The 25,968-nt window shown below is 50.9% G+C and overlaps 1 protein-coding gene and 1 long non-coding RNA gene across 8 annotated transcripts in view; one reads left to right on the top strand and one right to left on the bottom strand.

The window, feature by feature from the left end:
* Positions 1 to 21,390, top strand: part of SLC25A37 (solute carrier family 25 member 37) — a 36,503-nt gene extending 15,113 nt beyond the window's left edge. For 2 of the 7 annotated variants that reach the window (XM_002914767.4, XM_019794709.2), the window contains exons 2-4: positions 16,155 to 16,383; positions 18,317 to 18,373; positions 20,203 to 21,390. In XM_002914767.4, the coding sequence (XP_002914813.1) occupies positions 16,155 to 16,383; positions 18,317 to 18,373; positions 20,203 to 20,723 (807 nt within the window). In that variant the 3' untranslated portion in view covers positions 20,724 to 21,390. Of the gene's footprint in view, positions 1 to 5,942; positions 6,366 to 6,954; positions 6,978 to 16,154; positions 16,384 to 16,413; positions 16,996 to 18,316; positions 18,374 to 20,202 lie in introns of those variants that run through there. The other 5 variants (XM_019794708.2, XM_034661256.1, XM_019794712.2 and 2 more) reach the window with 5 other exon arrangements.
* On the bottom strand, positions 6,414 to 10,983 carry LOC117802390. Its single transcript, XR_004625750.1, has 3 exons — positions 10,928 to 10,983; positions 10,342 to 10,440; positions 6,414 to 6,542 (listed from the first exon to the last, which is right to left on the bottom strand). It is a non-coding gene; the product is annotated as an uncharacterized LOC117802390 (long non-coding RNA).
* Positions 21,391 to 25,968: the final 4,578 nt, after the last annotated feature.

The following is a 25,968-nucleotide window of genomic DNA, read 5'->3' as shown; positions in this document are numbered from 1 at the left end:
CCCAAACTAAATGCTCTTTTAGGAAGTTTCCAGTTCTAAAATTTCCACCTTTATTTCCATGGGGCATTATAACTTTTGGACATCCTCTTCTGACTTTGAATGTGTAAGACTTAGAGGCACTTCTGTTTGGAGGAGGACGCTGGAAGACCCCTGCCCTGGAATTTCTACCCAGGGGGATAAGGTGCAGGGAGAGGAGCCAGCTGCCAATGTAACATTTGGGGGCCCCTGCATCCCAGAGTGCCTGCTAGTCCTTACTAGACTACTAGAAATTACAGTCTGTTTAATTTACTTGAAACCTCCAACTACAGTGCTTAAAGACTGCAAACCATTCATTCAGGCAATTCCAGAAATGCTGAATGGCCCCACCCTGGAATCAAGGGGAGCGATGTAGCAAGCAGATGCTTCTGGAAGGCCCCCTGTTTATAACTCTGACTCCTTCCTGCCGGGGACCTTTTACAAGTTCACTACCAGGAAGCTGAGTCATTGAGGGGTCAGCTGGCATGGCCAAGGTCAGGCAGCGTTGCCAGCAGCACAGATGGGTTAGCCCAGATGACCCGAGCGTTTGGGGGAGCATTGTTGGGAATGACAGGGTGGGGGGGGCTCCTCACTTGGGAGGCTCTCGGGCATGTCCCCTCACGGTGATGGGAGCATCACTTCTTCCCATGGTTTGCTTCCGTTTAGGTTTCACAGTGAGAAACATTCTCCTCTGTTCTTTGCCTCCTTTCTTCCCCCCCCCCCTTCCTCATTCTCTGTTCCCACCTCCAAGGCTGGAGGTCACAACCAAACAGACTGAAGGGTGAAATGATCCTTGTTGCTGTCATGGTTTTCAGGGCTCACCGTGGGCTCAGCTGCCAGTGCTCTGCAGGCCGGTGACACCAGCCTTCTCGAGGCCTCTGGCTTCTTCCCACCTACCTGTGCCCCAGGTAGTCCCTGTGTCCTAAGCTCTACTTGCCCAACTCCCCCAGGCTTCAGAGTCCCTTCCAGGACCCCTCCCTGCCTTTGCTCTTCTCGCATCTTCCCCTTCTACTTTGCTTCAGGGCCCTTAGACTTTGTCATTTTTTTATTTGTATGGTTTTTGGTTTACTCTCGCTGTCCTTATAAGACAACAGACCCCTTGAAGGCAAGGACTCAGCCCCAGAACCCCATGGGCACATTGATGGTGTTTGTGCAGTAGGGAGAAAAACCCCACTGTTTGACCATGCCAGTCTCCCGCTCTCGGTTCTGGAAACCCTTCTCGTCAGACGGCCTCAGTTTAAATCCTTTAAAGCTCTTGTTTCCAGGACAAGGGTTTTAGTCAGCATGAGAGCTCACCCATGATTGTAGGTCCCTGCCATTCCCTTGGGCATCCAGTAAAACTTAAACATGACCTCCCCCAAAGCTTATGAAACAATTTGTACATGCAGACATTTGTATGTGTAAGTGGATCCCGGAGGCTGAGAGGCGAATCTTTGGGATGTTTCCTTTGGTGTCTTTCCCTTGAAAAAGACCCTGAGAACGTCAGCATGGAGTTTCTGGTATTTTTGTCTTCTTTCTCTGTTACTGGCTGGTGTGCAAGGTGTGTGAAGAAAGGGGGAGAATGTCCTCTCCAGCTGTGACCTGACCCCACCTACACATAAATCAGCCAGCATTATGGAGATAATTGGATCTTAGCATTTGTGGGGAATCTGGCTTCAGTAACATCTGGGAAATTTACCCTGAACCCCTACTTAGACGTCTAGCATGCACTGAACTCTGGAGCCCAGCTCTGATGGGGTTTCCATGCCCGGCTACTCCCCTGTGTGGGAAGCCCCAGAAAATGGTGAGGCGCATCGTGCTGCTGGACACAGCTAGTGGGTAGCCTTTGGGGGAGCAAGCAGCAAGGAGACAGCTATTTGGCAAGGGGAGTGCATGCGGTGTTTCAAGGGCCTGCTTTGTGTATGCCTATGGGTGAAATTCTGTGTACCCGAGTCCTTGACCGTCGGTTACTGAGTGTTTCTGTTCTATCAAGCACCGTGTCCCCTCCTTCGTGTCCTCAGACTTTATTGGAAGACAGGCATGCAGACGTGTCACCTGATAATAATTATAAGTAGAGGAATGAGCAAGAGAAGGCTGGCGACAGGGCTAGTCTTTTCTTCCTGTGGATAATAGGCTAATAGTGGGGCATGCGTTAGAAGGCGTGGCCTCCATGAAGGGTGTGGAAGCTGGGGTTGCAGAAGCTGGCAGGACCACACTTGACTTGAGAGCAGTACGCGGGGCTTCGGAGGTGCCCGGCTGCCTGGGCCCGTCTGCGACGGATTCCAGGAGGGCTGTCGCTCACAGCGCTCAGGACGTCCCCTCTGCTCCCTGGCTCTGATGGCTGTCACCCATGTCGTCACCCAGTCTGTCACATACTAACACTTGGCTGGGTTTTGACAGCTCCCTCTGTGCCTGAGCAGTTGGAGTACTGATCCCTGGGATGATATCTTTTGGGGTGACACAGGCTGGTGGGCACTGGGCAGGGAAGCGGTGCCTCATTGAGGCCGAGGGCCAGCCTGCGGGAAAGGACGAGATTCAAACTCTGCATCTTAGCCACTTCTGCCTTCCGGGAAAGCTTTGCCTTCTGTCCGAGAGCCCCTGGGCTGACCTTCCAGGTGCTTCCTTCCAAGACAGGCTCCGGAGCCAGGAATAATGCTGTGTCTAGGGGATTGCGCTGTGCATTCGAGACCCCTGGCTGTCTTCACCAAAAACAAACACACACAAACAAAACTGCTATCTCAGATGTTAGTGGAAGTCTAGGGAATTATTTGATTGTGACAGGATTTCAGATGATGAAGAAGAGCATGTGGAATGAGCTATGGATTAGACTTAGGATTTTGAAAAGATTGTGGTAAAATACGTATAAAATTTACCATTGTGACTTCTTTTTTCTTTTTTCTCATTTTCATTAAGTTTTTAATTTTAATTCCAGTGTAGTTAATGTACAGCGTTATATTAGTTTCAAGTGTACAGGACCATCTTAACTTTTTTTTTAAAGATTTTATTCATTTATTTTGAGAGAGAGGGGAGACAGAGAGCACAGAGGGAGAGAGGGAGAAGCAGTCTCCCTGCTGAGCAGGGAGCCTGATGTGGGACCCGATTCCAGGACCCTGAGATCATGATCTGAGCCGAACCCAGACGCTTAACCGACTGAGGCACCCGGGCGCCCCCATCTTAACATTTTCAAGTGTGTAGTTCAGTAGTGCTGAGTACGTTCACATTGTGCAACCACTCTGCAGAACTCCTTCATCTTCTTAGAGTAAAACTGTCCCCATTAAACAACCACTCCCCTTTCCCCCACCCCCTGCAGCCCCTCGCAATCCCCATTCCACATTCTGTCCCTGCATTTGTATTCTAGGTGCCTCATGGAAGTGAAATCATACAGTATTTGTCTTTTTGTGACTGGCTTATCACATCGTGTGCTCCGGGTTCGTGCATGTTGTGGCCTCTGTCAGAACCTCCTTTCTTTGTAAGGCTGAGTAATAATAATGTGTGATAGACCACATTCTGTTTGTCCATCCACCCACGAATGGACACTTGGGTTGCTTCCACCTCTTGGCTGGTGTGAATAATGCTGCTGCGAACATGGGTGTGCAAATATCCCTTTGGGACCCTGCTTTCAATTTTTTTGTTATAAATCAGAAGTGGGATTGCTGGATCATATGGTAATTCTGTTTTAAAAATTTTTTTGGTAACCACTGTACTGTTCCCATAGGGGGCTGTACCATTCTGCATTCCCACTGACAGTACACAAGGCTTCCAGTATCTTCTGGATTCCTCTCCTCCCCTCCCCTCCGTTCCCCTCTTCTCTCCTCTCCTCCTTCCTCCCTTTTAAATACAGGTGTTTTTTAAAGCTGCAAGTAGGCCTGATGTATAATAATGTAGAAATATAGGTTTATCTCCCCCAAATAAGACACAACCCCCACACATTTGTTTTTCGAAGAATTCTTTACCCGTTTCATAGGTTTAGACCGTATGAGGCCAAAAAGGACCTCCTTAGAGACATCAGTATTAACTCCATTGATCCGTTTGACAGATATTTGCAATTATAACAGATCCATGAACAAAACAGAAGAAATCTCCCGTCTTTTCCGGTGTTTACCTGCCAGTCAAAACCCATATTGATGCCCAGCTAGGCTAGATTGCTGCGAGGTCCTCAGGGATTTGAGGGCAGCGCTGGCCTGGAGTCTGGGTCTTCTCAGTCTTGGAACAGGGCTCTGTCCTTTCGATCATACTCATGTTTAGGTGCACATTTTGGGGGGACTGCCCCTGTTTGGGAAAGTGAGACACACTTGGTTGAAACATCCGTGCCCTGCAGCACCATGTGGATTGATCCCCGCAAGTCTGAGGGACCTGCAAGCCTGCCCACAACCACAGTGGGGGCCCAGGTCCTACAGGGTGACCGTGGAGCCCAAGACCGGGGCAGAACCCACCGAGGACTGCCTGTGCCCAGTGCTGTAGGTCCTCTTGGCCCCATCTGGCTATTTCTCTACAGTTCAGAGAGGAGCCAGTCCTTGAGCACGGGGAGGGCCCTTTCCACGGTGCTGACCTCGAGGGAATGGGCTGCAGTCCGCAGTGTCAGGGAACCTTGGGACTTTAGCCCTGGTTAAAGGTTTCCAGAACCGTCCTTGCACTGAGCAGCCAGGCCCAGCGAGCCAGCTTTCTGGGGCACTGTCATCTTGGACCTACTGCGCTGTGTAAACTGACACTGATGATTTTCCCTCTACCTTTCCGGCTACCCAAGTTCCCTCAGTTACATAATCGGGATTAATGTAAGCAGCCAGGTCCGTTCATTTAGAAATTGAGAGCCCAGTAGGGTGAATGCGGGAGTGGGGCCGGTGGGAGGGACAGAGGCCCTCGTGCGTGCTGTGGGCAAGTTCCCTGGCTTTTCTGGGCCTCGGTTTCTCTTCTGTTAAGAGGCAGCAGAACTACAGCAGGTCGTGAGGGTGACTTAGGTAGTCTAGTCTCAGTGTGTGGTAATGGTGGGGGGCGGGGTGTTGCTCCCAACCAGGGCTGATCTCCTCCGAGGGAATGAGAGTTTTATGAAGGAATTAGAGTAAAAGTTACATCTTCCTAGGAATTTGCTGTTTATCCAACAAACAAATAAAACGCCACACATGCCAGACCCCAGGCAAAGGGCTTGTCATTTATTGTTTCCTTTAATCCTCACAGAGATGTTAGGAGGTAGGTGCTGTTATGATCCCCCATTCACAGATAAGGGAACAGGCTCAGAGAGATTGAATCACTTGCCAAAGGTGCAAAGGTGTGAGGAGGAAGCAGGAGGGGGTGCGGTTTAGACCCAGGCAGGGCCCTCGAGCCTGCAGCCCTTGTGGGTCCTTGTGGGTCTGGAATCCCGTGGAAACAAGAAGGCCACTTCGCTTTGTCCAGCTTCTTTCTGATCAGAGGGGTTGGGGGGTGCGTGTCACTCCTGTCCCTACTTTGTGAGGTTAGAAGAACTGGGGCATGGAGTCCTCAACACCAGGGCCCCTTGGCTGGCCGCTTCCTTCTGGGAACCTGGGTGTGTGTGGTTTATGGGCTATCCTACTCCGTAGTCCGATGTTCAGGGCTCTAATGAGATCCTTTGTACCAAACAGCCATTTGTCAGCAAGCAGGAGGAAAAGCCCCACACCTTCCCGGCAAGATTAAGCTAGTTTTTGCTGGTGGTTCTTAATAAGATTTCAGAGCCATTTTATTAACATAGGTGGTGGTTTAGGGAACATGCTGGGGCCCTGACAAAAATAATGACAAAGGTGATAGACATGTGTTTAGCACTTCCTGTCCTGTGCCAGGTGACCCACGTGCTGAAAAGTTTTCTTGTGCTGAAAAGTTTTCTTGTGTATCCGTTGCAGAAAGCACGCGAGGGAGGGGTTTTTGCAGATGAGGGAACTGCCGTTCAGAGAAGTTGAGTAACTTCCCCCAACCGGATACAGCTGAAAAACAGAATAGGACTTGGACTGCGAGGTGGTTGAGGACAGGGGACGTCTTTGTGTCCTCAGGTCCTAATCACAGAGTCAGGCCTAGAGTAGTGGAAGCCCACCATGTAATTTTTGATTGAATGAATGAACTTCAAACCCTAGGGACCATCTGAGCATCAGGCCGCTGGGTGGTTGAACAAGACGTCTTTGAGATTCCACAGTTGGGATTTTCAGCAAAAGGTTGAAAGGCAGGGTCTGGAAGTTGGAGTGCTGGCCAGTCCTGGCACAGCGGTGACCAGCTCTGGGAGCTTGGGCAGGTCACAGAACTATTTCCTCTTTAGAGAAGACAAAGTGGAGGTTGGGGGCTTGATGGGTCGTAGAACGCTGAAATCAAACAAAAGCCCGTAGGGAGCCCGAACGTGCCAAACCATGACAGCAGAGCCGCCAGGGCTGAAGGTAGGGAGCGGGGCCTGGAATGGTCATGTGGGGAATCGGTGCCTGGGTCCTGTTTTTCTGCACGCAGGTAATCCCGGTGCCTTGGGGTGGTGTCACGTGCTTCTAGGGTATTTCCGTGTGGATTCTTGCATTAAATTTGTTCTTTGATGTGGTGTTGCGATGCTTCAGCGAGTTTACCTATGTGCAAGGAAAATAAAACACTTTTGGGAATGAGGTATTTCTTCAGTTCTGCCCCTGACATCTTGTCTTTACTTGTAGGTGGGGAGTTTTATAAGCCAATGACATAGACAAGTTTGCTGAGTCAGGGGAGGGCCTGGCAAGGCCAGGATCTCTCAGTGAATTAAATTCTTTCCCGAAAGCAGCCTGACCTTTGGAATATTCAGTCCTAGCCTTTGAATACTGTGGGAATGCCAGGCTTCATCCGTCAACATGCCCCTCCTGCCCACGACCCTGGTGGGCAAATGGCTCCAGCTCTTTTTGAGGAGAGAGAATGGGTTCATACTGAACAAGCCACTATTACCCAGTTCCACTTGGGACCCGTGGCCAGGCTGCTGGCCAGCCATGCGAAACAGTGAAGCTCTGTGACCTCCATGTGATTGGGCTCATGACTCTGTAAGTACCTGCTTGCAGCGTGGTCATAGATCTCTTAGGAGCTTTGTGGTCCAAAACCAGTGAGGATTTTGGGGACTTTGACATAGTTGGGGCTACTCCCTCTTCAGAAAGGTCGGGCGCATACGGGGTGATATACATATCACTTAGCATTGTAGGAGAATCAGAGCACATCAGAGACAGGAAGGAAGTTGAGGTCACCTGTGATCCCTAGCTGTCCACCCCCTAGCGGGAGATTGGGTGGCCTCCTGGTTCAGAGCATGGCTCTGGAGCCAGTATGCCTGGCTTCCAGTCTGTGTGTACTCTGTAACCTCGGGAGCTAGTTCCTTCTCCCTTCTGTGCCTCAGTTTCCTTGTTTGTAAGATGGGGATAATTAGTTGCTAGTATGACTGTTTTATTGTTATAATTATTTTGTGAATAGAAGCACTGGGGCTCAGAGAAGCAAGCTGACTCGCTTAAGGCCACACAATCCTTAATACCAGATGTGGGACTAGAATCCGGGACCCGTGCTAGAGCCAGAAGAGGTGGGTAGGAGTGACCGGGGGTTCAGGCCTCCCCTCCAGCCCAGTGTTGTTCTTCCCCTCTCGCATCTCCCGGTGGGGTCACCAGTCCCATCCGTGTACTCAGAACCCTGTTACCTGGAATCTTGGGAATTTTAGCACCTCTGGAGCAGCATTTAATCCTTTGGGCCAACCACAGACTGGCTGTTGTCAGTATGTCCTGGTTATTTTGGGTCTGAGCCAGGCACGGATTCTTTCATCCCTTCCTCCGTCTGCTGGAGAATCTTCTAGAGAAGGGGAGGAGTGACCAGGCTTAGCTCGTAGGATAAAGGGATGTGGAAATGTGCTTTGAGCTGTAGCAGGGTGGCGAGCTGCTGCCCGTGGGTGCGGGGTAGTGGCACAGTGGCCTTGCTCGTGGCCACAGCTTTGGAGAGAGCAGAGCGTGGCCAGCCTGTAACGGGACCTGGCAGGGAGGACTTCTCTTGCAGGATCCCTTCTCCCAGGCTCTGGAGGTCCCGTCCGTGTTGCTCACCGGGTGGCTCCTCCTGGCTGCTGTCGTGTACAGTATGTAACCACGGAAAACACTGGACTATAAAGTAAATTCCAAATGCCTGAGCAAGCTGTTCAGGGCCTCCCGTAGTCCAGCCCCAACCTGCCTTTCTCTCAGCAAACATTTATTGATTATCTAATGCTCAGCTTCTCTCCTGAGCCCAGGGCTACCTCTCCATCTGCACCTTACCTCTGCATTTCCCCTCGAACATACCCTTCAGCCATACCTTCCTCTGGCTCCCAGGCCCACCTGCACATTCACATTCCCCCTTGACAGAGTTGTTCACTTCCTCTCCCCGCCCTGTTGACCTTTTATTTTTTTTCAATCAAAGTAACATATGCGTGAAGTCAAAAAATGAAATTAGAAAGATGGGATCGTAAAGACTGCTCCATTTCTTAGCAGTTGCAATACTGTTCCTCTTTCGAGGGACAGCAAGCGGCCCCTCTTCTGCCATGCTTTCTGGGCTGGATGTGACCTGGGGTCTGTCTGACTCCTCATACTGTGGCCTGGTCCCAGGAGAAGTGGTGTTTGGGGCCGTGGCTTCTCCCCTGGTTTTGGTTCTTTGGTGGAATGCCTAAATACTTAGGCATTTTATCCTTGGAAACAGCAGTGCCCCGAAGCACACCTCTAATGGGCCCTGGAGGTTTCGGGATTCCGTCTGGAGAGTATGAGTGAGAGATGGTGCGAACGCTTCGCAGGCCAGACCCCACACTTTAGAGACAGCCCGCAACCGGGAACGTTGGAGTGTGGCTGGTCTGTTCAGGTGAAAATCGGGCCTCCTGTGGGACGTGAGTGGAAAGACAGAGTGACCTTGCTGGTTTGCTCTTCCGTGTGTGAGTCTACTTCCTCCCACCCTCTCCTGAGCATCAGGGTGACCAGGAATGGAGGGGCGTCTGGCCCTTCTGATAGGTGAGGCGGGGAAATCGGCGTGGACACGATTTAGCTCAAGGTGTGTTCCCACCAGCTCTCATCTGTTTTGTCTTGGTGCAGCTCTTCTCACGGTGGGAGAGTGAGCTGGCCTTCTGCCTGCTTTAGAATAGTGGTTCTCACCAGGGGCTTTCAGAATGTATGTGCCTGGAACTCCCCACGCACCACACCTCCACATGCTTCATTCCCCTACCTGGTGCTCCCCTTTTTTGGGGGTGGTGGGCGGAGGCAAGGACTTCCTTTAAGGAGTCCTATTTCTCTTGCTGTTTCCTTAACTTTAAGAGGATCAAGTTTTCCTTTTGATTAAAAAAAGAGAGACAAAGTACATTCTCTTTATGTCTATACTTTTGCCAATTTGGGAGATTTAAGAAGACATGATTGGGAATTTTGAACTTGAGAATAAACTTCGATGTGCCTCTGCTTGCCGTGACTAGTGTGGTTCTCCTTAAAGTATTTCCTGCAGTGCCCTGTTCCTGGTTCATGTGTGTGGGGATGGTGCCGGGCGGTATCCGCATGCCTTGATTTTGATGATTTCTGCAAGTGCTTTCAGAGGGCTAGGGTGTGATTGTCTGTCTTTTCCATATCATACATAGTAAGGACGAGGTTCCAGGTCGGGATGCAGATTCTGAGTTGGAACCCTGAGAGAGCTGAAGGCTTTCCTGGGTGTGCGTGCTTCTCCTTGATGTGGTTTGGGTTTCTTCTCTGCCGTGCGTGCCTCCTAAGGATTTTGGAAGGCGAGGATAGTACTTTCTGAGCCCTTGATGAGGTCTGTAGCTTCATTCCGGAAGACATTCTGGAAGACAGTTCTTTCCTCACAAAGCCCTGTGCCAAAAAAGCCTCCCTCTCCCGGCCACCTGCAGGGATGTCCTCGGCTTGATGCAGTCTGCACTGGGTGGTGGTGGATGGGGGCTGGAGTGTCACCAGCAGACCCCAGTGCCGTGGATGGGCTGTGGGTGCAAGTGGGAGAGGTTCAGGCACAGGGCTGAAGGGTGAGGCCATGCACCCATGGGCGGCTGGCCGTGGGCTGGGAAAATAGGGCGTGGGCTGCCGTTGGGACCCGCAGTCTGGCTTAGGCCATGGTTCCACTGCCCCCTGAGAACTGGTGGCAGACAGGATTGAATTATACTTACCGATTTGACTGCTAATTTTGCAACGGACACTGGGTGGCAGACACTGATATGATTTGGCATTTTCCTAGCAGTCTGTGGGTGCCTGAACGGAATTTCCTTTCTCTGGGAGAAAGGCTGGAGCAGCAGAGACTCCTGGGTAGCCTTTTGGGGCACAGCCCTGGTCCCTCAGTGGATGGGCATTGTGCTGTGATGTTTGTTCACACCATGATCGGGGAGCCCCGCACACACCCATTCCTGCCCTGTCTCCCCATAGCACCTACCTCGAAGTAGGAGTGTGGCAAGGAGGAAGGAGGACTTGGAATTCGGGTCAGGTGGGAGGACAGTGGTCCCGTGGTCCCACGATGCTACGGGTCCTTGGGCTGGGCAGGATACACAGGGAGGTCAGAGGTCTCCCTGCCAGGCTCTGCTTGCTCCCTTTGCTTTTCTTGCTGGGCGCCAGTTTCCTGTCTGACTAGGCAGGTGCCCAGCTATGTGTGCCCTCTGCCCAGGGCTCTTGCAGCTCCTGTCATACGATCCTGCGAGCTCACCTGAGGCAGAGCACACATTTTCCACTCTCCGCCCACCCTCCTCCCCTCAAGAAGAGAACAGGGCAGCAAGGCGGGCTCATGCTGATTTGTCTTGGTGGGGGGGGGGGGACATGTTTGAGCCAAGGCCCTTGACCCTCCCTCCATCCTGGCCTTGCTGGGAGCTTATGGAGCCTGTTGAAGGCAGATACAGAGGTTGGGTCACCGGCGTGGAGCCATGCTATAGAGTTGCCCTTCTAGAGCTGAAGGAGACTCGCTCCGTCACCCAGGGAGCGGCAGGACAAGGCCCGAGACCCAGTCTCCTGTTTTCTGGGTCAGCTACCTCGTGCTGCTCCTGGCCTTGCTGCTTTTTGGGCCTGTCTTGCAGGCTGCTCCTCCCAGCCGCTGTCTGTGCCTGGACTGCCCTGGGGCGTCCTCCTGACACCCCGAGCTGCTCTCTGCACTTCCTGCGTCCAGGGCCCACGCCACTACAGCTGTTTTCTCCAAGTGTGTTCCGCACGGTGGAACTGGTTATTCCACGAGACAGGGTTTCTGTTGCCCAAGACAAACTCGTAGCAAGTGCCTTGTTAAACAACATTCACAGGCCGCTTTCCTGAAGGACTTCCCAGAGCCTTTAACATGCTAATGTGCATTCCGAATTTCCAAGAGTGGAGAATTAAAAGGCCAAGAATGGGAATTTATTATAAAGAAAGGGCATGCGGTGCAGCTGGGCCTGAGGAGGAACTGAAACCCAGGACAGGAAAGGCAGTTTGTGAAATTCTCTGACTCCGTCTTTTGGTTTGTTTTGGTTGTGCTTTTTAATCTCTGTCCTTTCTCTGTGTCTTTTTCCTTCTGTCTACTCTCACACCTGGACTTTTAAAAAAAACATCACAGTAAAATCTACGTAACATCGAACTTGCCATCCTAACTACGTTTGAGCGCCCGGTTCAGTGGCATTAAGTACATTCCCAGAACTGTACATCTTGCAAAAACGAAACTCTGTGCCCGAGGAACAGCCCTGTTCCCCTCCCCCCCATTCTACTTTCTGTTTCTATGGTTTTGGAGACTCCAGGTACCTCATATTATGGCGAATCAAACAGTATTTGTGTGTGTGAGAGAGAGAGAGAGAGAGAGAGAGAGACTGCCTTATTTCACTCAGCATCATGTCCTCCAGGTTCACCCAAGTTGTAGCCTATGCCAGAATGTCATTCCTTTTTAAGGCCCAATAATATTCTGTTGTCTGTATGGATCCCTTTTTGTTTTTCATTCATCCATCAAGGGACAGGACGCATGGGTGGTTTCCACTCACCCCCAACTTCTTCTCTGGTCCACAGATGGCTAAAAAATGCGTAGCCCTCAGTTGTACCTTTTACAAGCAGAGTCACTGAAAAAGAAAGAGGTGAAACTGCTTCTCTCAGCCCCTCCCTCGACCATGCTGGTGCAGACTGGCCACCCCTCTCTCCCCTCGGAGCTCCTTTCTGGCATGAGGACGGTCTGTGTCCTTCTTCACTTATCTCCCATGTTGCTGTTACTTAGTTCCCCGGTGACTCTCCCTTCCGCGTCCTGGTGCCCGATCGAGGGCAGGTGCTCCCTGTGGGCAGGTTGAAGAAGTGAAGGTCGCACTAAAGGGGCTTTGGCCCTGAACTCGGCCACGGTGGGCCCAGAGGGGCCTTGACTGAGTCCTCCATGCTCAGGGGCCACTTGCCTCTGTCCCAAGCCTGTGTCATTAAATGTGGCCTCCTTTGAGTAGACCCCTGGCTCCCTGGGACAGAGAGATACCCAGTTGTCCTTTTCTTGTCCACAGGGGGTGGTGCATTTTGGTTCAGTAAAATTTACTCCAGCTGCCTCACCCCTAATTTAAAAAGAGAGAGGTGAGAAATCAATCCCAAATTTCCCAATGTGAGCAGTTTTGTCAGGGAGAAGCCTTCCTGACACTATAGAAAGGGTGGGTAGGAGAAGAGACGGTCATCGTTGCCAGCCAGCTCGAGCAAGGCCTTTCCCATGGTGACCTCACTTTGGCTGCCGACAGCTCTCTGGGAGCTTGAGAGGGGATTATTCCACGCCCCGACATTGAGGACCCTGCTCGAAGTCCCAGTGCTGGAATTCCGACCGACAAGGTCAGACTGGCTGGCTCTAAAGCTTCCTGCCTCTGACCCCCCCTCTGTACACACCGCCGCCCCAACTCCCCCCACTTACTTAACCCAGGTTCCCTCCCCTTCTGCCAAGGCTGGATGCAGGATGTTACTAGAAAGTGCTAGGGTTGAGAGAGCCCTTTTTTTAGGGTTTCTCCAAACTGAGTGATGACCAGAATCATCTGGAGAATTTTAAAAAAAAATTTAGAATCAACATGTGTTGGAGTGGTGCCCAGAGGAACATTTTTAAACATTTCCCCATGATTCTGGTAATCAGCCACTGTGCCAGTCCTCTCCTTCATTTTCCAGTTGAGGACCCTGAGGACCAGAGGGATGAGAGGCCATAGCCAAGGCCGCTTGGCCCTGTCACAGTAGGGGTCAGGTCCAGAATCCCACCTCTCAGCTCCTCATTCCAGGTCCTGTGTGTCTTCTCACACTGCCACCCCCGTTGTAAGGGACTCCTCTGTTTCTACCAACTGGGACCCAAGGGAGGCCTTCACCACAGGCTGGTCTTGCTGTCCATGGCCAGAAATGGGCCGTGAGGGGTGGAGAAGGCAGCCAGCTTCTGCAGGCCGTCCCCAGGGGCCTCTCCTCTGGTCACAGGCCTGGCAGGAGCTACCCTGTATTGACAGGTCCCAGGGACAGGCTGCCTTGGCTCTGGGTGTGGCTCAGCAGGTCACCCCTGGGCTTGAGAAATGCAGCAAAATGGGAACTTCTAATCAATAGGGAAGGGGTGGTGGGAGGAACAGGTAACTCCAGGAAAGCTGCTCATATTTTGGGAGGAGAGTGAAATAACGGACCTCATTCCCNCTCTGCAGGGTTAGGTAACTAGAACCACATCCTTTATTGTCATTAATAGTAACAATGGTCATAGACATTTAATTTTCTCAACCGTCTGTCACTGGAGGAAATGAAAGTGGGGACACGGTGACCATCTAGCCCATGGTCACAGTGTAAGTGATGGGATCTGGGTGCCATCCCTGTTTGCTCTGTGCCGCCTCCTGCCTGGTGCTTCTGCTTTTCATCAGGGCAATTATAGGAAAAAGACGGTGGGGGGGCGGGGGGGAACTACAGAGCTTTCTCTGCTGTAAAATGTGAGGGATTTCAAGTTTCTTTGAGAATTAGTACCCTGGGGTAGCCTCAGCTATCCTGAGGAAGTGGTTGTGCTTCTTGCACAGTGGATGCTTTGCACTCCCGTACTTGGTCGGCTCCGGCCAGGAGCACCCACGGAGCAAAGTCAGATTGATAAATTCCCTCCTCCTTCCCTTGCTCTTGTTTGCTTATAATGTATCCTCCATGATGAAGCCACCGCAAATACTTTTGGAAACATGTTAGAATAGAAAACAGTTCAACAAAAAGGCACAGGGCCACTGACCTCATCCATTCCCACCTGGCACTCCCCTGAACCTGGGCCCAGGTGTGGGGCATGGGCCCAGGGGGCGTTTTCACCAGAAAACAAGGGGTAAAGTGGTGAATTCTTTTGGTGTGGGTTTTTTTTGTTTTTGTCTTTTGAGAGAGAGAGAGAAAGTGGGGGAGGGGCTGAGGGAGAGGGACAAGCAGGCTCCACGCCCCAGTACGCAGCTGATGCAGGGCTCGATCTCATAATCCCGAGATCATGACCTGAGCCAAAACCAGGAATCAGACCCTTAACTGATTGAGCCAGGCGCCCCAAGTGGTGAGTTTTTAATATAGCTAAATTTAATTTAAAAAACAGTCTTATAATCAGAGGTAGTCTTTGATTTTTTTGGGGGGGAGGGGCATTAAAAATGTCCTTTTATAGAAGATGGTTGTAATGGAGGGCAGTGGTGATTGTTACTCATGTTGTTACTGTTTCATGCCCTTTCTTGGCAAAATGAAAAGTTGCCAATGATGTGCCCATTTTCCTTGTGGTTTTTACTAACTGGTGACATCTGAAAATGACCATTAATTTTAACAATTTGTTTATTTTTTTAAACTCAAGTGTAGTTAAATGCAGCGTTATATTAGTTTTGGGAGTACAGTGCTGTGACTCAGCACTTCCATACAGTACTCAGTGCTCGTCACTAGCCCTACTCCCTATCACCCAGTTCACCCACCCCCCACCCCTTCCCCTCTGGCAAACACCAGTGTGCGCTCTCTAGTGAGGAGTCTGTTTTGTTTGTTGTTTGTCTCTTTTTTTCTTAGTTTGTTCATTTGTTTCTTAAATTCCATATGAGTGTTAATTTAAATCATTGGTTTTCACACTGTTCCTCTGAGCCCTGGAATTGCTGGGTTACTGGGGGGGCGGGTGCATGGGGGTGCCTGCCTCAGAGTGAGAAGAGAGCCCAGGGCCCTCCCCGCATTCTCAATTAGAGAAATTCTTCTTCCATTTTACATATTAGCTTTGGGTATGATTTTGTTTGGTGGTAAAAGGATATCCCTGCTCACGGTTGGAGACCCTCTACTCTAGACTATGTGTGTTGAGCGGAGAGGAGGAAGGCATGCTGTTGTTTTGCAGGACTGAGCCAGGGTGGGTCTTTCACCCGGCAGATGTTATCTCCTGTACCAGTCAGGGTTCTCCAGAGAGACCAAGGGGGGGGGGGGGGGGATTGTGTGTGTGTGTGTGTGTGTAGAGCCACCAAACTACACAGGGTAATCTGTTTCAAAGTCTAATTTAATGATATAAATGTTAATCTCATCTAAGAAATACCTCCATAGCAACATCTAGACTAGTGTTGGGCCATAGTTGGAGCCATTGTGGGTACCATGGTCTTGCTATGTTGATACATAAATTAACTGTCATACTTACTTAAGTGCCCTGGTCGTCCGATAGAGATAACAGAGATGGGGAAAGCCGAGTTCTGCCTCAAGGAGGCAAGGCTGCACACAGGAGGAAATTAAGAGCAGGACCATTTATATGTTTAGTGCTAACTTCTGAAGACAACATGTAAAATGCATTTAGAGGAGCTGTGGGATGAGGTCTGGAGGACCCCTGGGAGATTCCTGGTGGGGGCTGAACAGGAGCATTGAGAACATGGAAGTCTCAGGTAAGTGAGGACACAGACTTTGGGACCAGAGGGGGAGCCACAGGATAAGAATACTTCCAGTTGACTAAGCCTCTGAGTTTATTTAAAGAGTTTCACATGTGTGTTTCATTCGATGTTTGTGACCATCCTGTTTTTTTAATTGGGGCTCCATGGCCCAGAGAGGTTAAGGGATTCCTCAGGGGTCACACAGCTTGCCGGTGGCAGGGTACATCTTCCTAGTTCATATCCTGGCCCCAGCCTTCATCCCCCCTGCTGGCCATCATGAAATCCATGCGAATGTGTGTACGTGTCCAGGAAGGAGGGAATCAACTCCTCGCTGAGGATCCTGTGAAACTGAAAATGGACAGTTTGCTGTCACTCTCTCCCTGGGTCTTTTTTTCCTCTTTATCATCCTTGTTAACTTCCACCGTTTTGTGTTCTTGCCCTCCCCCAGACACGAATGCAGAGTTTGAATCCAGATCCCAAAGCACAGTACACAAGTGTCTACGGAGCACTCAAGAAAATCATTCGGACTGAAGGCTTCTGGAGGCCGCTGCGAGGCCTCAACGTGATGATGATGGGCGCAGGGCCGGCCCACGCCATGTATTTCGCCTGCTATGAAAACATGAAAAGGACTTTAAATGCCGTTTTCCACCACCAAGGAAACAGCCATCTAGCCAACGGTATTTTGAAAGCGTTTGTCTGGAGTTAGAGAGCTCTCTCCTTCAACAGACCCTTCCTCAGGGTTCTCCTCCCTGTGACCCTGCAGCCTGACGCCTCATCTCCGCCGCGCTTGCTTACGAATAAAGAACTCTAGAGTCGTGTGTGCACACACACCCAAACACACGCACACACACACACAAATGCTTTTTCTGTTCCCCTCCTTCGCTTTCTAAAGCCTGGGGGACGTCGGTGACAGAGGTGTTTCAGTTTGCATTGTTGCGTGGGTTTTTCATTTTGTTTTTTTGTTTTGTTTTGTTTTGTTTTAAGACATTGAAAAGCAATTAATGATCAGATCTAGGAAAAAAAAAACCCTGAATAGAAACAAAACTTTTCAATGCTGGATTCAAAAAAAAAATGTTATCTGGACAGCTTCTTTGAGACTATTTAAAAACTGGTTCAACAGGTCTCTGCAACGTCAAGATCTAACTAAGCTTTAAAAGGTCAAGAAGTTTTATGGCTGACAAAGGATTTGCTGCAGCACAGGCCACCTTTCCCACCTTAAGCCTCTGGGGATCTCGGCCCCATTCTCTGCCGTTGGTCTCGGTGGCATCTCTCAGCGAGCAAGGGCTGGAGTAGTTTTCCTTTGTTGTTTTGAGGGAGAGGGGCGGGAGGGGGCTTGGGGTTGGTGGGCGGGCGGGCAGCTCTTTCCCCCTCTCCTGTGGGTTCTGCTTTCGTTGGTTTTTGTTTGGGGCATGGAATAAGGTGTCCTTATTTTAACAAAACTGATTTTTCAACACTGAAGAGATAGAGTGACCAGCAACAGCTTTTCCCCCTTCTTTTTGTGCTACTAAGAGAGAACCCAAAAGCATCCCTTCCATCAGCAAACCCTGGTAATAATAACTACCTGGCAGGTTTGCAGACATTTATTTTGCTTTAAAAAAAAAAATGGGCCCCTGGTTCCATTTATCAAGACGGTCCCCAAGGGTCACCCTCTGATGCTGTCCCCCTGAGTCCGTGGCCTTAGGGTTTGCCTTGTGTAATGGTTTGGTCCCTGGGTCACTGAAGCCCTTGGAGGCGGTTGGATGGAACACAGTTCTGCCCAGCGCTGTTACTACTTTGCTGCGATGTATGCTGTGGTTGCGTTTTGACCTTTCTGCTGGTAATTTGTGTGTGCAGAGGGGGGAGGGGGCTTTATATGCATTTCTGAAGCATTATCCTGGTGTTGCTCATTCCTCCCACCTTCCAGGGCTAATCTTAGTTGCTGGGCAGTGTCACCTGCCTCGGGAGGAAGCCCAAAAGCAAAATTCCAGGCCTGAATTAGAGTTTAGAAGTTCCTGGTTCTTGAAGCCAGGCCAGTGAGAGCCTCAAGATGGGGTCTGCTGTCTCCGAGACAAGTCATCACTCTGCAAACCAGCCCTGGAAATCTGCCATACACAGAGCTTCCTGATGTCTGCTTCTCCTGCCTGTTTTCTTGAAAATGCCTGGATTTTATTAAGGATCTTTCTTTTTAAATTTCTTTTCTTTTTCTCCCCTCTTAGCTGTATATATATGTCATCCCCTTTGCTTGCCCCAGCTCAAGGGCAGAGTAAGTTAGTCTGTAGACAAAGGTGAGGGACAGGAGAGAATTAAAATCTGGACAATTTTCCACGGTGAAAAGTCACTAAATGTGATTTCTGGGTGCCATCGGCCTCAGCAGGTCTAACCTTTCCCAGCATTGATTACACATCTGTAGAGTGAACATGTGCCTCATGGCACCTGTGTTATCGTCCCCATTTTTGCCAACCATTCAATCATCACTTTACATTTTGAAGAGTCAGTGCTCACCTGAGTGCAACTGGGCATAGATTTTGCTTCTTAGAAAGCTCTGTGCAGGGTTCCATCTGATTTTAGGTTCCGGGAACTTCCTCAGAACACCTGGTCGCAGAGGGTAATTTTCTGGAGTTTGTTTTGCAGGGATAGCTGGGAGTATGGCCACCCTGCTCCACGATGCGGTAATGAATCCAGCAGAAGGTAATGCTTCATGGTCCCAGGGAATGGCAGGAGGGGATATGGAAGGGGCAGGAGAAACGGTGGTGGGTGGGGACAGAAGGTCGGGCAAGGAGACTTCCGGCCCCCAGTCAGAATAAGCAAATTCTTTACCACATTAGCAAAGGCCTTGAAAAGGGGCTGGGCATTTGAGTTTATGGTGTTCCTGTTCTCTGTGGTCCGCGGACCAGCAGCATCAGCATCTCCTGGGAGCGTGTTAGGAATGCTTACTCTAGTCCCACCCCAGACCTGCTAAATCGGTCTCTGGGGAGTAGAGACAGGGAGTCTGTTTTAACAAGCTCCCTTGGCTAGTCTTTGGCACTCCTGTAAAACCTGTGTGTACGTGTACATGTGTGCACAGCCACATACACACACTCACACACACAGACACACGCACACCCTCTGGCCCTTATTAACCTTTATCATAGACAAATTTAGGGGGAAGCCGTCAAAGGCCATTTATTAGGGTTTAGGTTCAATTTGCTTTTTTAAAAGAGATCTGAAATTATTACAGATCATCCCAAACATACACAGATGTAGAGCGAAGAGTGTTAGGAATGCTCATGTGTGCCCCTCTCTACTCGTGATTTAACCTTTGGCCATCTTGTCCTAGCCAGCTCCTCCCACGTTATCTTTTTTATTATTTTGAATTGGGGAGCAGTGGAAAACGGTTGTCAGCCATGCAGACATGAGTCCTTAGCCGACTCGGGTGCACACAGCGAGGAGCTTTGGGGCCTGCTACTGGGCATCCTCCCACCTGGGTTATTCTCGGTATGACATGTATGACTCTCTCCACCTTTCTCCCCATCTGAAAATGGTCCCTTGCCAGAAGGGAAAATCAGAGGTGAAACGTCAGCATTTCAGGTCTTGTGTTATGAGTTTGTCTGTTTTGTCTTTTAAGGTGAAAATTTCTTATTTGCTCTCAGCTGCCTCCCATCCCCTGGCAGACAGGGGACTTGTTCTGACCTTCGGGGACTTGATGGGTCAGACTGGGAGAGGTGGGCTTCGTTTTTGTGTGTTTAGGGCCGTGCATCCAGGGACCTGGTCAGTGACCAGTTAATTAGCCCATGTCACCAGGCAGGAATTTTGTTTCTGCTTTTCAAAGAGAAAAGCAGATATACTGATTTTGATACACTGAGTTAAGGACTTCATTTTGCTACAGGTAAAGCAGAGCGCACTGCATGTGTCCATTTGGCAGTGCGGGGGGCTATTACGACTCAAGCCTGAGGGACCCCACTTGGCCCCCAGTTGCCTCATGTCCTTTGACCCAGCAGTTACTTCTGTATTTTAAGCCAGGGTCTTCACTGGAGTTTGTCACTCAATCTGGGCTCACATAATTCCAGTGTTTCTTCCAAGTGCGCTGTGACATGCAGAAGCTGAAACCGCTATGTGCAGACCACATGCAGAGAATAAAAGATGTGACACACGTGCAGCTGGGGTGGTGGAGGGCAGAAAGGCCAGGAGGGCGGGGTTCAGTGTGGCCACAGGTACGATGCTGGAGGCCTCTGGGATCCAGGGGATCAGATCAGTGAGTCTAGTCTGAAGTGGCTGCCTGGTTCAGGGACCACCTTTTGGGGGCTGCAGGCAGGAGACACTGAGCACCGGGTCCTGGGGCCATGTCTGCAAACGGGAGAGCCCAGAGCTGGCTTGTTTTCTCAGGCTGGGGCTGCGTGTGTGCTAGCTCTCTGGGACCTGGTACCGGTGTGTCTAAACTTGCTTGTTTCTCTTTACGGCTTGGCTGCCCTTTTCACTCCGACCTGGGGTGGGGCCAAACCCAACCAACCACCCCCCGACTGCCGGCGGCCCGACCCCAGTCGTGAAGCAACGCATGCAGATGTACGACTCGCCACACCGGTCGGCGCTCCGCTGCGTCTGGACGGTTTGGAGGACCGAGGGCTTGGGGGCCTTCTACCGGAGCTACACCACCCAGCTGACCATGAACATTCCCTTCCAGTCCATCCACTTTATCACCTACGAGTTCCTGCAGGAGCAGGTCAACCCTCACCGGGGCTACAACCCACAGTCCCACATCATCTCGGGCGGGCTGGCCGGGGCCCTGGCCGCAGCTGCCACCACCCCCCTGGACGTCTGCAAGACCCTCCTCAACACTCAGGAGAACATGGCCCTCAACCTGGCCAACATCAGTGGCCGGCTGTCGGGCATGGCCAATGCCTTCAGGATGGTGTACCAGCTCAATGGCCTACCCGGCTACTTCAAGGGCATGCAGGCACGCGTCATCTACCAGATGCCCTCCACTGCCATTTCCTGGTCTGTCTATGAGTTCTTCAAGTACTTTCTCACCAAGCACAAGCTGGAGAATCGAACTCCATACTAAATGAACAGGCTGTGGGCAGTGATTCCAGAATCTTTTATTTTTAAAAGGCTTTCCCTGCCTGCTTCCATTCCCTTGTCCTCACACCGAGATTGTTTTGGCAGGGTGTTGGCAGGGTGGGCCCTCTGCTCCCTGAAGCCTGAGAGAGAGGGGACAATGGGACAGCTGCTTACTGGAAGGCCGTCCACAGGGACGTCCGTGGTGGTAGGTGGGGGAAGACTTTGGAAGGGGAGTGAGGGACGACTTTTGCCGTCCCTCCCCTGACAGGAATGTAGCTTTCTTGCCCCACTGTAGCAGTCTCCTGCCCTATAATCACAGCTCACACGGGAGGGGAGAAAATGTGCAGTGACTGAAAACATTAAAGAAAAAAAGAGAATTCTGTATATAAAAGTTCTAGTATACAGTACAAAATAGATGGATAATGTTTATCCTTTATTTTTCTATGTAGAAGTTTTTGGGTGTGTGTGTGTGCGCGCGCATGTGTGCAAATAAGTGGTACAGCTAGGAATATCAAGCTGTTTAAAAAAAAATAGAGGGCTGAATTCTTCCATTGGGTTAAGTAAAAAGGCACCAAAGTGATAAATTGCTGAATGTGGCCTAAAATTGTGTTAAGCCCCCAGATGGAAGTTTCACTTGAATGTAAAATAATAAAGTTTATATTTTGAATTTCTCTTTTCGTGGGGGAAAAAGGTACGTTGCAAACAAAATCAAAATAATGATATATTACTTCCAGCTACTTTTTTTCTCCTCTTATTCAATCAGTCACCTGCGTGTGCCCTTTCCTTTTGTCTTTCCCAAATCCGAGACCAAAGATCTGGCCCTGGGCCATTTTCTCGAGCTGTAGGCGCATAACACAGGCATACACAATGGTGTCAGGATCGGTCACATTGGAGGACAGTGGCCCCCAGCAGGATTGGGATGACTAGCCTTATTCCTGCTGACACCATTCCCTTCCTTGTTGTGAGTGATCAGGTGTCTGCCTCCCTGGGCCAGCACTTAGTACCTCTTGAAATGCCAAGGTTTTGTTACTTGTTGGAAGGCAGTTGAGATAAATCCTCTGTAGGACTTATTTCTGCTTTAGCCTTTAACTCTGGCACCTCAGACGTTCGTGTGTGTGTGTGTGTGTGTGTGTGTGTGTGTGTGTGTGTTGACTAAATCTGTGTCCTGTCAAGTATGTCTGTGGCATTTGTCCATCCCTCTGTCCACCATTAGTTCACCTGGCACGGAGCCTCTCACCTCACAGGGACAGAGGCGAGGCCCTCCGGCCAAGCCCAGCTGCTGAAGTGAGACCTGGACCCTCGTGCACAAATCAGGATGCCTCGGCAGAGCTGTCTTCAGCCTCACGCATCTGCATCAGCCGGGAACTTGAGGCCTAACTGCCTTGTTGTTTGAAATGGCGCGTGGGAGCCTGATTACCACTAAGAGAATGCAAGCTGGTTTCCTCTGGCCACGCCCTTTGATTGGCTGCCAGGCATCTCCAAGGGAAGCCCAAATGGCTTCACCGTTTCCTTCTGGAGCCCTTTAAAAATGAGCAGGAAGCACGTATATGTACGATCTGGCGGGCCTGGCCCTGACCTTCGCCCTTTGCCCTTTGCCCTTTGCCCCTGACCTGCCCCACGGTCAAGGTAGTGCACCTTGCTGAGATACAGATCCGGTCTCCTTTGGAGGCTGTCACTCAGCCAAGAACTCAAGGTGGTGCTGGGACAGTTTTCATCTTGGGACCCTGCACGCTGCCCTCACGAGTTGTTCTGAGGTCAGAGATGGAAGGGGGCCGTATCAGACGGCTCCCACGTGTGCCCCACGAGCAGGACCTTGCTCCCAGGCTGGGAGGGCTCGGCTGCTGGCTTGTCCTACTTTGGAATTAACCACTTCCCACCCCCTGCTAGTTGGAAACCAGTTGCAGCAAGCCTCTGTCCCACCTGGGGGTGCGAAAAGCCCATGGAGACCATGGTGCTCTGGGAAGTATTTACATCCTCGACTAAAACATGCCGTGCATTACTGCTACGTTCTGCAAAAGGAAGAAAACCAGAGAGAATTTTAAAATAATGATCCAACTGCTCTTTCTCGTCCTCTTAAGATAGGCCACAATGCCGCAAAATATTCTTTCCTACACGATTGTGTTTTCGATTGCATTCTGAAAAGAAAACTGTTCACTTCTCTAGGAAAACTCCTTTGGGTGAGGGATGCAAGAAGGAGAGGCAGGAAGTTGGTTTGAGAGCTCTGTGGACTGAGCTGGAAGGTCTGCCCATGGCTCTCCTCTCACCGTACAGATGAGAGGTGGGGTGATGCCACCTGGCCTGCCTTCCCCACTGGACCTTTGTGAGGCCGGATGAGCCGTGGTTCTGAGAGAGTTCTGAAAGTGTGAAGCACTAAACAAATGTAAGTGGTCTTAATCTTGTGGGAATTGAATTTCCCCCTTGCTCTGAGCTCTGTGTTGTTGCTTTGTGCAATCTCAGTCCAGTTGTCAGTTGTGACTTTGACATTGAGAAGTAACTACATAGGAAAATGTTGTCACCCCACCGCGGTGGCAACCAGCTTCACATAATCATGGCACGCGCGTGGTCTCTCGTTCGTTTGGGGTGACCTCTGCAGTCAGGCACGCCCCTTGAGTACGGTGCTCAGGAACAGCGTGCACACAGGCGTGAACTCTTACGCCCAGAACGCGATGTGATATTCAGTCCCTTGTAGATCAGAGTTTTATTTTAGAATAAAAAATGGATTTTTCTCATATGATACAGCTTCAATCCACGACTACTTTTTCTTAATTTTGGATTGAATCTAGCTGTTTACTGGCCTGCATCCTTCTGTGTGTTCTCTATTTCTGTTTGTTTGTTTTTTTTNCGATGTGGGGCTCGATCCTATAATGCCGGGATCACGCCCTGAGCCGAAGGCAGACGCTTAACCGCTGTGCCACCCAGGCGCCCCTGTTTTTTTTTTAAATGATGATGTCTTATCCAATCGCAGTCCTGGGAAGTCCCCCTAAAGCTGCATCTCCAACACACTGTTACGCCAATAAGGTTTTATTTAACTCTATTTGAGGATGACTGTGTCTGTTCAATGCGAATGCACTGCTGCTTCCTCTCTGTGAGACGCACGATGTACAAGGGTGAGCAAGTGTTTCTTAGATGCCCGGAGCAAGGAGCACTCACTGCCTCCGGTTGTTGCCAGCTCTTCGGAACAGGGACAAAGGTGTGTCTGTGTGTGGGGATATCTCAGATTTGCTGCTACAGCCGTGACACTGGGGCTAGAGAAAATAAAGCCTTGATCTTCGAAGCAGTGTGGGCTCTGTGGTGGGAATATTGAAAAAAGAGTGGTTGGAGAGAAGGAGCCTAATCCGTGGGGCTGGTGCCTACTCCAGCCTCGCTTATGAAGAACCAGCTCCATGACTGTGGTAGAAAGTGCCATGTCAGCTCTCTTAGCGCTGGAAGCAGTTCACCACGTCAGGCAGCCTGGGCACGGCCACATTGTCATGCCCGGGCAGGGCTGAGAGCCGTCTGGCTTTGGTCTCCACCAGAGGGAGGGTGGCGGCTTTCCTTGCTGGTGTGGGAGTGTGACAGGCTGCAAGTGTATGGTAGGCACAGCCCTGGTACCTGGCACGTGCCTATTTTACAGACACACACACACACTAACCTCTTTGCAGAGGTTTAATCACGGTCGCTCTTCATGGAAGGCCCAAGAGTGACCAGAACCCTCACATAGTTCCTAGACAACTAAACTTTTCTGGAGGTAGGAGAGGGGTGGAGGGAGATCTCAGCCCCTTTGAAAAGCCAGCGACAAGTCTGCACTCTTCACTTGAAGCATCACCACTTAAGGCCTCAGGGTGGGTGGAGAGTCAAACTTGAGGCCAGGCTGAGAACTAGCCATTGGCAAGGGTGCAGGGGGTGGGGGGGGAGGGGTTAGAGAGCGCAGGAGGCTTGAGGCAAACTCGCAGCTGTGTCATTTTACCGAAGGCCAACGCTGTGCTTCTCAAAGCTGGCTTGTGGCTGATCCCACGCCTCTGGGGTGGGTGGCAGGTATGGGAGGGCCTGTTTGCAGTACAAAGCCGTTCGGCAGATAATCCGCGTCTCGCTGCCCCTTGAAGTCGATCTGCCGCACAGGCTGGGCTGCATCCCATGAGCAGAGCCTGTGTCTGGTGCCGTGGGGAAGACAGCCCAGTATAAGCTGCGGTTTCTGCCCTGTCCGGCCCCAGATGGCCCACTAGGGAGATAGAAGAGAAGACGTGGAAGTGAAACGGTAACCTAATGTCATTAGACCAAACTCCATGACCATGACTGACTTGGCCCCCGCGCCCCACTCTCTGGAGCAGACGGTGTGCATTTCTTCCCAGCTCCATGTTCGGGATTGTCCTCTTGCTGGCGGGAAGTCAGCAATGGTAGGAATCTTCACGCCACAGAAATGGGCAAGTGCTACTAGTCAGGGCTCTGTCTTACCAGCTTTCCAGTCCACCCCTGCCGACACACAGCCCCGTGCTTGGTACGTGGCAGCTGTTTGGAACATGCGTGCTGCGAGAAGGGGATGAGAGAAACTTGTCATCTTCAACCTGCACCCCTTCAAGTGCTGGCCCTCCTAGTTCCTCCTGTGGCAGAGGCCATCTTCATCACTGAGGACGCTCTCAGCACATCCACGCTGCTCAGGTTCCAGTCCTAGGAAAGCCATGAAGGGCAGCGGCTCCCTTTCTTGCAGGGCCCAGCTCTCCTTTCTGTCTCCGCTCTCCGGGAGGCACTCCAATCCTACCTGCGAGAGCGGCCTTAAGGAGCAAACATCTCAGGGAAGAATGTAACCAGCCCAGAGCTGTACGAGAGAGACACAGGCACTGGGAGTGCATGCGGGTGGGCTAGTACTGCTCACGGGAATGAAGCATTGTCTTCAGTCTAAGGCAGAATGCAGGGATGGGGCTACGAGTTACGAGTACGCATGCAACCAGCGAGGACAACTCAGTTTGCCTCCGGCTGAGCATTGTAGGTGGTGCCCTCGTGGAAAGCTGCAAATCGGAGCTTTGGCTGCCATCAGGAGGAGTGGGACCTTTAATCAGTAGGTAACGGGGAGCCATTAAGGGTCTTGGAACAGAGGACACCATGAGCTCGGTTTTAGGCAAAGTCGTCTGGCAGAAGTGGACAGGATGGAGTGGAGAAGTAATACTGAGGAAGCCAGGAGACGGTCGCTTTGGTGCCACAGTGAGACTGCCTGGAAGAAGGATAGTGGGGGGGATGGGGAGGGTAGCTGGAACAGAGTGCATGCAGCTGATGAG

This window comes from Ailuropoda melanoleuca, chromosome 5 (assembly GCF_002007445.2).
Source record: "Ailuropoda melanoleuca isolate Jingjing chromosome 5, ASM200744v2, whole genome shotgun sequence".
NCBI lineage: Eukaryota > Metazoa > Chordata > Mammalia > Carnivora > Ursidae > Ailuropoda > Ailuropoda melanoleuca.
Note: the sequence above shows the minus strand (reverse complement) of the source record. Positions and strands in the feature narration are given on the sequence as shown.